Source organism: Archocentrus centrarchus, chromosome 6, assembly GCF_007364275.1.
Source record: "Archocentrus centrarchus isolate MPI-CPG fArcCen1 chromosome 6, fArcCen1, whole genome shotgun sequence".
NCBI classification, from domain to species: Eukaryota; Metazoa; Chordata; class Actinopteri; order Cichliformes; family Cichlidae; genus Archocentrus; species Archocentrus centrarchus.
Genome location: NC_044351.1, coordinates 6111803 through 6126441, shown reverse-complemented (window position 1 = coordinate 6126441; position 14639 = coordinate 6111803). Strand labels below are relative to the sequence as shown.

Genomic DNA, 14639 nt, shown 5'->3' with positions numbered 1-14639 from the left:
CTGCTGTAACCAGGATTCTGTGAGGCAGAATAAATAAATAAGTTGATTAATTATTAAATCATTTACTAAAATACACTAAGAAGAGAGAAAGACCTAATGTTTAATAATCCACATTTAACTGTTTTACTCTTTGGTGCAGTTGAGGATGCTATATGTTTCTTTGTGAATTTTTATGTGTAAATTGCTTTTGCTGGTTTTTGGTTTGTATTTTGGTGGTTTGGGAGAAGACACCAACTATATGGGGATGGGGGTTTGGGGGTGATGACAGGAGGAGAGAAGGTACAGCAAATTATTTAAAACGTCTTTCACCAGACACTTGTCTCCACCCACTGTACCTTGGCTGCACTCTCTCTTCCACCTGTCTTGTGCACTGTCCACTGCGTCTCCATTCCTGCCATGTTCACCTTTCCACCTGCCACTCCTACTTCACAATTCACCACTGGCTTGCAACCCTCATGCATGTCCTATGCCACCTCTTGGCCTCGCTTCAAATAGGTCAGGCTACGTCATAGGTTACTGCATAGGTTACGAGGAGTTTCCATTGGTATGGAGTAAGATAACTGTCAAAAAAGTGTGTGGACAATTCTAACATTCGTATTCGTAATTGAGAAACTGTGCGGATTAGGATTGTTTTTCTGTGAGTGGATTGTTTTCTAAAAGCTGTGAGTGCAAAGTCTTGTGAATACAACTCTAATTTCTGTGACTACGAACTCCTCCTTTCTGTGTGGACATGAATTCAAGTTTGTGAGTACGAGTAGAAAAGTGTTGAAATGACATCACAGGGCGGAGTAATCGATCCGCCATTATACCAAACACAGCATGCTCCAAATTCAAAGATGGCTGAGGAGCTACCAGCTCAGGTGATGCATGTATCCAGTATTTATATACATATATTAAGAAAAAAAATACTATTTAAAGCAATAATATACTGGGTTGATGGAAAGATCTTGCCTCTGCTTTCACTCAATTCATCTTTTTGAATTCCAAAGCCATTTTAAAAACTACCTAACCACATTTTCCCCTGCCACCACCTTGCAGTCTCCTATCTCTTTCAGATTGCACCTTCTGCATAAGATATAGCCCACCTCTTATACATCACTCTACATGTTCCTCCCTCTTCTTGAAATATGTGTTCTCCTCAGCTATTTCCATCTTTTTGCAAAACTGACTACCATCTGTCCTTCTGTATTTCTCTCCTTAAAACTATACTTACCCAATACCTCCGCATCATCTCTATTCCTTTCACCTACATGTGATCTCCAATCACCACTCTCTCCCACCAGGGACACTCTCTAACACTTTGTCCACTTACTCCAGAATTCCTCTTTCTTTTCTAACTGACATTCAATATGTTCAGCTTTCACACTGATAACATTTTCCACTCTTCCTCCAACCCCCCAGGCTTTCTACAAATTTTCAACTATTTCTTTAAAAAGCAATTTGTTTAGCAGTTTGTTTTTTCCTTTTTATATTCCTGTAAATTGAATATCCTCTTTGGACTTTAGACTGTTTACTCAATAAAACTCTGAGCTCTACTTTTGTTTATGCATTTGATGATATAATCTGAATTTTATTTTAGATCATCTTTGCATAGGAATTATAATGGTGAACACAGATCTAAAAACCTGCCAATATAGCATGTGTTTTGAAATGCCAGCACAACCTCACATATTCATGTGTTATGTGTCGTTGACTGAAATAGACGACAAGGCCTCTGAGTAACTGACAGGAACAGATGGGAGGTTGGAGGAGTGTTGTAAGTAGGGTTAGTGGTGGACAGAAACTAATAAACTCACGCTGGTCCTGAAGTGGGAGGTGTACAGTTCTGGATGGTTCTCATACTCCATGGGGTCATAGATGCCATCACTCTTTCTCACCAAGTGGTGGTGTCGGCTAAGAACAGTGGCGTACACTTTGGTCATATCTGACAAGAATACAACATACCATTTACTTGAGTTAAATTAAATTACATCATATAAATTAATGACAGTGATATAAAACTGAACAAATGTTGGCACGATTGCATAATCAGAGGTTGTAGGAACACATTTCATTTTAGCATTATGGACAAACCTGCCCTGTAATATAGTGCAAAATGAATTTCATTAGCATCTGGCCTGCTCTGTGTTGCTCACAAAAGTTTACAGGTGACTTCCTAAACACTGAATATTCGGTTCATGTGTAATCTTAATCCAACATCATAAATTTATTACACAACTAAATGTATTTCCTGCTCCCTCCTGCTCTCTGACGGGGACGGTTGCATTCTATCTCTCTCCTGCCTTCCTGCTCTCCCCCATCTCTCCTGCTTGCTGTAAGAGTGTCTCTTACACACTGTCTTAATAAGAATAAGATTAAGAATCTGGCAAACTGGGCCCTAAACACCATTGATCGAATTTTCTCCACTATGAGATCGGGGAAAGGGGAACCTGCGTGTCCAAGTGGAACAGACCCGGTCGGCTACGTCATCGATTCTTGGAGCTCGTGGAGACCTGTATGCCTCTCAGCTCTGTAGGTTGAGGACGTGGAAGATGTTTACATATTCGGCTACTTGGGATCTCTTCTGTTTGGGCTTGGAGGACACTTGATCTACCGGGAAATTAAGAAAATCTGGGCAGCAGTTCGACATCTGCTGAGGCTGCAGACCCAGGTGGATGGGCTGTGCAGAGCCACACAGACTCAGACTCAAAGCCTGTTGGACCTGAACCGAAAAGCAGACGCGTAGTCCAGCTGAGAATGTGCTCGCAGGCGAGAGGGATTAGATCTGGAGATAAGGTTCGGTTCCTGCACGGCGAGGACGGTAACTAATGAATTTGGATTATTGGATTTTACTGAATGGGTTCCCCAGTGAAACTGAAGGCTGTTGGAAAAAAAACAAGCAGCCTGTTCCAAAACAACATCTGCATTATCAGGAATTCGGCTCCCTAGCCAGCCTTGGGCTGGTAATCATATCTCTCCGGGACAATGTGTGATCGACGCTCTTCCCCTCTGCCCTCTCTGTGATTTGTGTGAGGTGGATCTGGTGTATCATGGCCGCTGATGAACTTCCATCACTATCAGCGAACTGTTTTGTCTAGGAGCTGGCATCTGGCTCCACAATGCCCTGACCTTCTCGTCTCCGTCTGCATCCCCTCTCGCCCTCCCTACCCTACCATATTGCTATCCTGGCTTTAAATGTGCAAATATGCTTTGCTACGGTGGTTTTTTTGGACCCAGGTGACTTTTTTTTTTTAACCTAACTACCCCATGATGTGTGTTTGTTTCGTTTTTCTGGGGATGATTGTAGTGGCGGCGCCAGTAGTGGCATCGGCTGCGGGCACCCATCTCCCCATGTTAGTCTTGTCTGTTCTTCTCTGGATGGTTGTTCTGAATGCAATTTCATTATATTATGACAGAATGTCGTTATATAACTCGTTGTATAATGATTAATTTCATTGTATGTATAACGACAATAAAGTTCTATTCTATTCTATTTTCACTGTTACCAGGCTACTGCACAAATACTGTTATATTATTATATATCCAATCTAAATTTCACATTAATGATTATGGCAATATTTTTCTTTACATTTCAGCACCAATACAGACAACTGACTTTCAATTCAACTCAATTCAATTCAATTCAATTTTATTTGTATAGCGCCAAATCACAACAAACCGTAGCCTCAAGGCGCTTTGTATTTTAGGTAAAGGCCCTACAATAATACAGAGAAAACCCAACAGCCAAAACGACCCCCTATGAGCAAGCATTTGGCAACAGTGAGAAGGAAAAACTCCCTTTTAACAGGAAGAATCCTCCGGCAGAATCAGGCAATCCTAATGATTATAGGTGTCACGTTAGCTATGTAAACACCCATGCATACAGCAACACCATAACCAAATACTGGAAATAGTTTATATAATTTCATTTGAGCAAAATTATGAACCTAAAAAAAAGAAATATTTGCACTTTAGTGATACAATTAACTTTTTACTAACAGGAAAATAAATCTGGGACAAATATCAGTATCAGGGACAAAGCCTACCCAATTTGGGGAAAACCTCTGGAGCAGCCAAGCCAAGAATTGGTTTGATTCTTGCCTGTCCTACCTGCTGAGCTGATGAATACATGAATGGCGGCCAGAGTTTTTGAAGTGCTCGGGGGTAAAAACATAAATCCTTGAAGAACTGGATAATGGTTCAAAGTTCTACAACTCACCACAGTCACTGCAACAGCTTATAAGTGCTTGATGATTAAAATATCTCATACCTCCTGTTTCAGAGACGTCCTTCAACTCGTGAGGTTCAACATATTCAACAGGAAGCTCATTGATGATGTCTTGGGCTCCCTGTAAGGAAGAAAAAAGTGACATAAAATGAACCATTTAGCTCAAAATGGTCCTCAAATTAATTTTCTGACTCTTTGGTTGTATCAACTTTTTTGTACCTTGGAGACGTTTCCTGTTCCAGTGAAGCAAAATGTGAGAGGGCCAATGGATTTGGGCATAAGCCCCATTGAAATTTCATACCCACAATCCCTCACTGCCTGGATGGCCTGACTCACATTCCTGTAGTTATGAGCCATGCCGATGTGCTGGATAAGAATTGTGTGATGAATAGGAAATTACATCTGAATTTCTTATTAGGACAAAGTTATTTTGTTTGTTTGTTCTGTATTGCTTGAAATCATAAAAAATGGCCTCTCTTACCATGAAGGGGGTGTGGTGGCCGAGAGCCAGGAAGCGCAGCCCCAATCCATGCAAAATGTTAATCATTCCTGTAATTAAAAAAATGAAGATAGATTCTCATTAAATGCAATTTGAATGCAACATGAACAATTTACTGAAAAATAATAAAACACAAAAAATAGTCATTTAGAAGCTGCTCATCCTAATGGAGTAAAGTGATGGTATGCAATTTTATAAACACTGACAAAGAAAGAAAAATACACAAGGTTAGCACAGGTGATTTAATTTTTTATATTATGGTATCTATTATATTTTATCTGGCTGTGGTATTTTAATAATGACATCTGACACAATATAACTGATATATGCTCTGATGGCTATTATGTGAATTGAAATCAGTATGCAAATTAGGAAGACAGATAATAACAACAACAAAATGCTGGGAAAAAACGGTAAATGGACTGGTTCTTACATAGTGATTTTCTCCTCTACTTGAGCACTCAAAGCACTTTATACAACATACCTCATTCACCCAAGCATTTTTTTCTACCCCTGAATGCTTGGATTTTACATTATAGTTTAGTTTTATTTCATTTTAACTTTTTTCTCTAATTCAGTTAGATTTAGTTAGTCTTCAGAGTGGTTTTGCTCATTTTTATTAGTCTTTATTTTTGTTTAATGCTTAGTTTTAACTTAGTTTTTGTTAGTTTTAGTATTAGGTTTAGTTTTTTCATACTTTTTCAGGTGCAAGAATGACAATTGTGTAATAAAAACTTGACAAAAGACAGCTTTAAAAAATTGTATTCAACAACCAACTGTTCACAAGCATTACGTGTTAAATGTGTGTAATACTAAGGACACACGTGAACATCAACAGGGAGAAACGTGAAGAAAAACAAACTCCAAAACCCAATAAACCCTATAATAAACTCCCAATAAACTTCAGCGTCAGTGAAGATTAACACCTTGCTTGATTAACACCTTTTTCCCCTCCTCGGTCCTCGCTCTTTGTGATCATGTTTTTTTTGGCTGCAAACATATTTATCCCTTTGTTTTTCCACTTTGGTCATTACCTCATCCATTTAGATAGTTTCAGCAGTCTCCCTCCCAGAATTTGCTGACATTTGTGAGTCCTTAATTTGATGCTTTTATTATTATTATTCCTGTTGTTACACTCTGACTGATAAAATCAAACACTGCAGCAAAAAGTAGCCAGAAATGCACAAGTGGACTTGACAGGGTAATCACAATGTTGCAGCCTGTGTGGACCCGACCTGTAGTTACATTTCTCCAGAGGTGCACATCAGGTTACTGTGTAGGTTCAGAGCAGTTTCCTCAGCCGCTGTGTGCGCGCTTCTCAGGCGGACTTTGATGTTGGTGGTTTTTCCACTTGGGGAGTGTTCTGTACATTTTTTCATCAGCCACAACAAGACACTCGCTTCTATCTGTCTTGCTATCATACTCAAAGAAACCCCATTTGGGACTCTGCTGCTTTCTCAGCAGACTGCTGCCATTACTTTGCACATCAGCGTGGTGAGCACGCACACTCAGGAATGAAAAAAGTGAAAACGGAGGTCATTTTATCTATAGTTTCAGTTCATTTTACAATACAGTTTCAGTTAGTTATTGTTTTTTTCCTTTTAATTAACATTTTTATTTATTTCAGTTAACAAAAATGTTTTTTCAATTTCACTTTTCATTATTTCATTTGTTTTAATTAAAGATATTAACCTTGCTTCTGAGCTACAGCCACCCCAAAAAGCCAAAGTACTAACCAGGCCAACCCTGCTTAACATCTGAGATCAATCAAGATCAGGCCTGCTCAGGGAGTTGTGGCTTAAGCTAAATATCACTAAAATATGAGCAAAATGTAAATGGTTTACACTTATAGCACATTTTAGCCTTAGTGCTTCTACTAGTATTTTCCAGCATGTTTCTCTCACTCATTCACACCAGTGGTGGCAGAGCGGCCACAAAAGGTGCTGGCCTGCCATTGAGAACAACTTGGGTTTCAGTGGCTTGCCTAAAGACACTTCACCATATGAAGAGGCTGGGAATCAAACCAGCCCCTTCAACTCATACTTGAGATAGCCTCCTGTGCCACAGTCACCCTAAATGTCTGAAACACGGGGCTAAGGTACTATCATACTGGGGCGAGAATTTAACCGGTTCGCTATTGGAACCGTTTGCTATTAAAACAATTAGCAAGTGCTCGTAGCTATTAGCATTAGCAAGTGGTTGCCCGATGCCCAGGGGGACAGCTATCGCCCAGCTGTGAATTTTATCTAGCTAGATTGCTGAAACAATAAAATATTACTTTCAGAAAATTAATAATAGACCTAAAAAAGTTTAAGAAAAATGGCTAATTATTTGCACTCTTATTTAATCACAATTGGTTTTTTGCAATACATTTATCATTGTCTACACCGCAGTTATCACCACAATTTTTTGAACAATGACACTTTTTTCTTTTATATATATTTTTGGCCCTTTCATGGCTTTGACAGTTTTTTTGCAGTGGAGAGAGACAGGAAAGCAAGAGGAGAAATGGGGAAGACACACGGTAAATGGCAACAGGTTGGGACTCAAACCTGTGCCGACCGCACTGCCGTGCAGCATACATGGTTGCCTGCTCACGTCCTGAGCCACCCTGGCACCCGGACAATGATACATGTTTTTGTAATTTGGCCTCTGTACACAACCATAACGGATTTTAAATAAAATAAAAGTCAGGATGTGATTGAGCAGATTTTTTCTTCTAATTCATGTAGGTCCAGCTGATTCACTTTCATCTACGATCTTATCGCCACTGATCCGAGTTTGCTGCTGGGCAAACCTATTTCAACAGCCCTGGAAAATGAGTAACAAAATGAGAAAACCTTAGCTGCCTTTCATACCTGCGACACCAGCCCACTGGCCAAATGCTACAATCCGGTACCCATTAGCATCCACCATCTTCTCATAATCGATGAGCCTGACCTCCTACAAAGAAAAAAGGAACTTTGTTAGTATTTTTGAGGAGTGTGAATTTAAATAGAAAATTTAATTTGCTGCTCTCGCCCTGTGTCAGCTGGGATAGGCTCCAGCCCCCCCTGTGACCCTGAAAAGGATAAGATGGATGGTGGATGGGTGAATTAAATTAAGCCTTTGGTATGTCTGTGTTTCTTTTATTTACTGTACATGAAAGTCATTAATCAAATAATTTATTCACTCAAACCAAAAAAACCCTTAATGTGAATCTGTTTTCTTTGTTTGACAATCAGTTTGGACACACTTCATACTCATTCACAGGTCTTCTTTATTTTTAAATCATAATGTATTTGGATTTTTTTTTATTTTTCAAAGCAGACAGTGTTTTCTTTAACAGATCAACTAATTTATAGCGCCCAAATAAATTCAGTCAGATTAAAAAAAAAAAAGAAAAAAAAAGGAAGTTCTTTACAGGTAATTTTTTCCCATTTTTCCCTGTGCCTTGCTGTGACAAAGATATAGAAGTACTAATAATAAGCATGGCTAGGGAGCCAAATGGCAGCTAGCTATCCCCCTTGACAGCTAACAGCTGAAATTCTTAGCCTGGCGCGACAGTACCTCAGCCCAGCGCAGCGCAGGGTGATCAGCCACTAGCTAGAATGCTGCTGCATGATGAGCCACTTCAGTATTTCCACTGAGCTATTTGCAGGTTTAGTCTACTTAGAGTGTTGTGAACAACTATTTGTCCCCTTCCTGATTTTGTAGGGGTTTTTTGCTTATTTGTCACACATTTCAGATCATGAAAAAATTTTAATATTAGACAAAGATAACCCAATTAAATACAAAAAAAAGTTTTTAAATAATGATTTCATTTATTAAGGGGAAAAAATATGTCAAAAACTAATTGCCCCTTAAACCTAATAACTGGTTATGCCATCCTTGACAGCAAGAACTGCAGTCAAATATTTGTGATAACTGACACATCACTGAGTAGGAATTTTGGCCCACTCTTCACTCTTCTCAGCTTCAGGGCACAAACTGATAAGTCATGGTTCTATGAATTACAGCACATCATCCAGGTCTTGAAGCAGCAAAGCAGCCCCAGACCATCACACTACCACCACCATGTTTGAGTGTTGGTGTGATGAAAAGCAGTGTTAGTTTTACGCCAGATGTACGGGAGGCCTGCAGTTCTTTAGATATTGCTCTGGGTTCTGCTGTGGCGTCTTGGATGAGTCACTGATTAGCTCCTGGAGTAATTTTGGTAGGTCAGACACTCCTGGGAAGGTTCACCATTATTACAAGTTTTTTCTCCATTTGTGGATATTGGCTCTCACTGTGGTTTGCTGGAGTGCCAAAGCCTTAGAAATGGCTTTGTAACCTGTTCCAGACTGATAACTGTCAACAACTTTTTCTTATCTTTTCTTGAGTTTCTTTAGATCGTGGCATGATGTGTTGCTTTTTGAGACCTCTTAGCCTACCTTCACTTTGTCAGACAGGTTCTATTTAAGTAATTTCTTGATTCAACAGGTCTGGCAATGATCAGACCTGAGTGTGGCTAGTGAAACTGCATTCAGCTTTCCAAAATATGTGGACAATCAAAATTGTGACTGTGAAACAAAGGGGGGTGGGGGGATTGCTTTTTCCATATATAACCAGGTAGGCTTGGATAGCTTTTTTCCTTTAAAAAATTAAATTATCATTTAAAAACTGCATTTTGTATTTACTGAAATTATCTTTGTTTATTATAAAAAAATTTTTGATAATCTGGAACATCTAAGTGTGCAAAATATGAAAAAAATAACAAATCTATTACAGTTTCTTTCAACTGCTTTGATGCCATTCTCACAAGAATGTCATTCACACCACTCTTTATGCACTTGTCAAATCAGTAATGCATTTCCCACCCAAATTACAGTAGCACTTGTCATTGTGTTTGTCCACACTCTAGTTGTTTCTACATATACTACAAAACTAGGGCTACAACGCATTTCACCCACATTAGCAGCATTAAAGTTCTCCATCGCTGCGAAGGATTTCCATCATTCGGAAAAAACGACCCTTTAACACCAAGTGTATCGTTGCTGACAGATGCCTCCACTACACCTGTCTGTGTGTGTGTGTGTGTGTGTGTGTGTACGTGTGTGTGTGTGTGTTATGCTCTCTGTGCTGAGAATTTCAGTTGTCAGCTACCCGAACGGTTCACTAACACCACAGTTTGCTAGCCGGCACCACCATTAGCAATAGCAACCCCGCACCCCCACCCCACCCCGCACCCCGGTCATGTCCGTGTGTCAAAACATTTTTTATACTTTAGTCCTTAATTAGCAACTAAAAATAGACCTGCAATAGAAATGTATTTAGGAGGATGGGCGTGGACACAAAGCATTACAACATTAAGATCATGCAATGCCTAGATTTTCAACAAAACTGATAACATAAAAGCAGCAGTTGTTTTACGTGCAGTCTGCACACACGCAGCAAGCACAAAGAGGTGGAGCCATGATCGAGATGGTGAAGAAAACAGAAGTTTGTAGCAACTCCATCCACTGCTGTTTGTTTCACACAGCGAAAAATCTGCAGTTAAGCTACGGAAGTTAAATATGCAGATGAACTGCTAATAAGTATTTCTTATCCGATTACTCTATCGTTTAACTGATGGAATAATCGATAGAATACTCAATTACTAAAAAGCTCAATAGCTGCAGTCCTATTTACTACTAAAGACGCTTTATTATTGTGTTGATGCATTACTCATCTGAATTTCAGATCATCAAATTCCTTCAAACATTTTTCAAATACAGTACCAGTCAAAAGTGTGTCCAAACTTTTGACTGGTACCAAAGAGGAAGGCAAGTCACAGACTGTCAGTGGTAGTAGTGAAACTGCCCTTCAATTTAAAGTAAATATAAACACATTCTCAAAAGAGGTTTAACTGAAACAAATACAAACAGATGCTCTCAGTCTTGTGTCACACATCATAGCACTGTTAATTATACACATGCATATTCTATACATATACACTAACCAGCCACTTTATTAGGTATAAAAGCCAGTACCTGGTTGGACCCCCTTTTGCTTTCAGAACTGCCTTTATGCACAAGCGAGCTTGGCAGCCCTGTGATGTTTGTTGTTGTTATGACAGTCACGCCATCAAAAACATCCCCAAATGTCAGACATGACCACTGTGAGGACTAACAGGTACATATGAATCCTGCCTTAAACGCTCATGCTGTTAAGTCCTGCAACACCAATCTTCCTGATGTGTTTTCATGACACTAAAAATGCATCATTCTTTCATGAGCTTCATACTTCATTCCTTCAGTATCAAAATATTGAGTGCAAGAAAAAAAAATCAGTTATCCAACGACTGCTGCAGCCAGCTTGCTTAACAGACAAACACATTTTTGGTGGAAACACTGTCAGTGGTCCAAATTTGCCAGCAGTTAGCCAATCACCTTCCTCACACACCTCTTTACCTCTCCTGGGCCCCTGGACCATCAGGACATTACTTGTGTTTAACTCTGTATGTTAAACCGCCTTCTTTCTGCACTCAACACAATGTCTGAATTACTTTATAATTTCACATTTATATAAATTAATCAAGTCTTAACTACAAAGAAGGCAGTCTGTGACAGAAATTCATCTATAAGAACGGGAGCTGAAGTTACTGTTTTTTATTTTTAGAAGTTTTTTCCTTTTCATTTTGAAACACATCATACATCAGCAAGATTAATACATAAGCTATTGCATTTACATACTTAACACAACACTTTTAACTTCATTCAGTTCTTATAATAAATAATTCCTGACCAGGAGACTAGAATCAATGAAACCTAAGAGCTAATCATTTTTCTTTATCTTAGGTGAAGGAAACTGTCACATTGAAGGAAGTCACATTTATATTACTTATAAGAAGAAAAGGTCATATTGACCTGTAGATTCAGCCGCTGCTGAATCTTCCAACATTAATTGTTATCTTCAAGGTTAGCAAGGGAAGAGAATGCCACATCAAGAACAGGACCACTACAGGGGTATTTCAGAGCTCACCTTTTTCAGCAGGTCCTCCAGGAGCCCCATGTTAGCCTCCTGAGCCTTAATGGTGTGTGAGAAGAAGGCATACGTCTTCCTAGGAATGACCTTCTCCTCTGGCGGCCTCTTTACTCCAATTATCAGTGATGCCTCTGAAATGTCCTCCTGAACGATGGCCCCTGCCTTCATGTAGTACTAAAAGCAAAGTACAGGCTGAATGGCTGGCAGATGGTTTTTAATCTGTTTTGTAGCTTGTGTGCATTATTATTCCCATAAACTATGCATTTCAGAATATGACAAGGTTAAGGGAAGATGCCTAAAAGTCATCAAATGTGGACTTAGTAAATACTGCCTTCATACAGCTAAAAAAGTAAAAATGCATACCTAAAAAACTGAAAATCAGAAAATCAGTGTTCCTTCTCTCACCTTCTCATGAATAGCTCTGCGGTTGGATGGCTGGACCAGGACTTTGACACCAGCATTTGTGAGCTCTTTGACATGGCGCGGGGCCAGCGGTGCCCTCCTCTCCCAGGGGTTTACATCCTCACGGCGGATGGCTATGATGGCCCTGTGCCGCTCATAGCAACGCTGGCCCATGCGACCACTGTACATCCTCTTACCTTGGTGATGAATGATTCGGAACATGACTTCACCTCCTCTTACTTGAGAAAGAAACACAGAACCACAGGCTGCTGACCACACAGTGTTTTAAGCAGAGAGAAACCTGGGCAACTTGAGACACGTTAGGCAAGGAAGAGTGTGACTGAGATGTCAAAGGTCAAGTTAAGTTTGCTGCTTGGAGAAAACTACTGATAAACAGGTGGTTCTGACAGACCAAGAATCAAATAAACATGGTTCCAACAACATGAAGATTACTTTAAAACAAGTGCAATACTTTAACATTATTATTGCTAACATTGTGAAGAATGGGAACAAAAGCTGTAACAGGAAACAAACTGAACCTTAGGGGAAAGTTTTGTTATAGTTAAGGTGTTCTAATATCACAATGTTTTCCACAGAATTAGTGTGTTTGTGGCGGTAGTGAGGCATGGTGCATTTACATGCTTTCTATATGTGTGTGCAAGAACAAAAGATGAAAAAATAAAACTTTTTTTTAAAGAAAATGTAGTTTGTGACCTTAAGCTTGTATTGGTTTGCATCTATAATTAGTACAAAAGCATGTAGTACATATTATTACATTACTTAACATTACAGACACTGTTTTCAGCTGAAAAAGGGGACCTCCTCCTCCCCCTCAAATTCCAAACACTGATTCAACAACAGTATTTTATGAGAAGAGGCATCATCTTCCCAATAAAATACCTCTCACTGTAAGTTATTGAGCAAATTACAGACTTAAAACATTTTCAAACAACCACTGCCTACCATTCATTTTGCAAACTTCAGAGTATGTGAGACGTTTGTTCTCTTCTTACTTCTACCGTTCGGTAGAGCAAACTACATCTACAATTGCAACCAGGCTGCTTTTTATTTCCATTAACTCTCCACTGAATCTTGTGCTTCAGTGACTTCACTCTACATGTTTAAGGAGACAAGACGTTGGTGCATAATTAAAATTATTAAATATCACTGGATTTTAAAACTTTAATTACATGGTTCATTTTGGTAGGCTAAACAACACCTCAGTGCATTTGCCAAGTACTTTAGAAATACATAAACGTATAGATGAATTATATGTTTGTGTTAAGTAAGCATTTGGTAACATGTATATCAAGTACATATTTATTCAGTGATCGATAAGGCTCTTAAGTTAATTACCACGCGGTTAACAATCGTTGTCAGATCAAAATCCATCAATCTATTTATAGAGGCACACACCAGGAGTACTGCCCTGATTTTAGCTAACACTCTGGCTTTAACCTACACTGTCTGTTACCACGTTGGTCACTTCCGAATTCGGCTCAGCACACTTCAAGTTATCGACACCATCGCGATCGATAATGGACTACGCGTGCAGCAGCAGCTCGATTTCATCTTACTGACCAGTTTCTGTTCACCACGACCGGTCCGAGCGATGAAAGGTACCAACTGTTCACCGACAACACCTGAGTGTCACACAGAGGTGAGAAGACCTGCAACTTCGAATAGTCTGTAAACCGATCTGTTTCCTGTCACAATTTCAACATAAAAGTAACATATGTGGACGTTTCCTTTCCGTGATTTAGGAGTTTGAAGTTTGAAGGTATTTTTTGAGTTTGTGATTTGGAACCATATATTATATGAACAAATAACTATTAAATCTAAACATTTAATTTTAGAAAAAATATATATATAAGCGGCAGATAAGTCCAGCTATCCATTTTCTTCCACTTATCTTCTTCCGCTTATCCAATTCAGAATCACGGGGGAAGCCTATCCCAGCTGCTACAGGAAAAATGGCGGAGTGCTAACACAGAAAGATATACTACAACCATTCACACTCACTATCATGTCCCTACCAATGTTAATACCAAACCCTTTAAGCTAATCACATGAAGGCCCGTTGGTGGATCCAAACTCACGACCTTCTTACTGTGAGACAAGAGTGCTGCCTATATTTTTATACCATATATCGGATTCATTTTGTACTTATGTATATGGACATCAGTAATTTTAACCGAGAAATAATGTCTACTAACAATGCGTTTGAAGTGATTTATTTACATTATAACAACAGTTGCACGTTTTTTTAATTCATTTAATCAAGTGGTTTCAAATGCATATTATTTTTTCTGGCAAATAATATTTAATTCTCGTTTTAATTAATTACATGCTGTCTTTACATTTAAATTAATTTATATAGATTTCTGTAACATCAATATTCAATGTGAAACTGAGTGACTTGCTTTTCCTCAAGGTTCTACCAGTGCGATTATCTTTTAATGTGAAAGTACGACCGCTTGTTTTCCGGGTGGTGAGTCACGCCTGTTCTCACTGTCGCTCGCTCTCTCTCTCCCTCTGTTTCTCCCT

General features: G+C 39.1%; 1 protein-coding gene across 2 annotated transcripts in view; it reads right to left on the bottom strand.

Annotated features, from left to right (window-relative positions):
• aass (aminoadipate-semialdehyde synthase) overlaps positions 1-13789 on the bottom strand; it is a 39586-nt gene extending 25797 nt beyond the window's left edge. The window contains exons 1-8 of one of the 2 annotated variants that reach the window (XM_030732340.1): positions 13674-13789; positions 12096-12331; positions 11688-11864; positions 7565-7649; positions 4689-4756; positions 4427-4573; positions 4250-4328; positions 1797-1924 (exon numbers count right to left, since the gene is read on the bottom strand). In XM_030732340.1, coding sequence (XP_030588200.1) covers positions 1797-1924; positions 4250-4328; positions 4427-4573; positions 4689-4756; positions 7565-7649; positions 11688-11864; positions 12096-12314 — 903 coding nt within the window. In that variant the 5' untranslated portion in view covers positions 12315-12331; positions 13674-13789. The remainder of the gene's footprint in view (positions 1-1796; positions 1925-4249; positions 4329-4426; positions 4574-4688; positions 4757-7564; positions 7650-11687; positions 11865-12095; positions 12332-13673) is intronic. The other variant, XM_030732341.1, reaches the window with a different exon arrangement.
• Between the last annotated feature and the right edge of the window lie 850 nt (positions 13790-14639).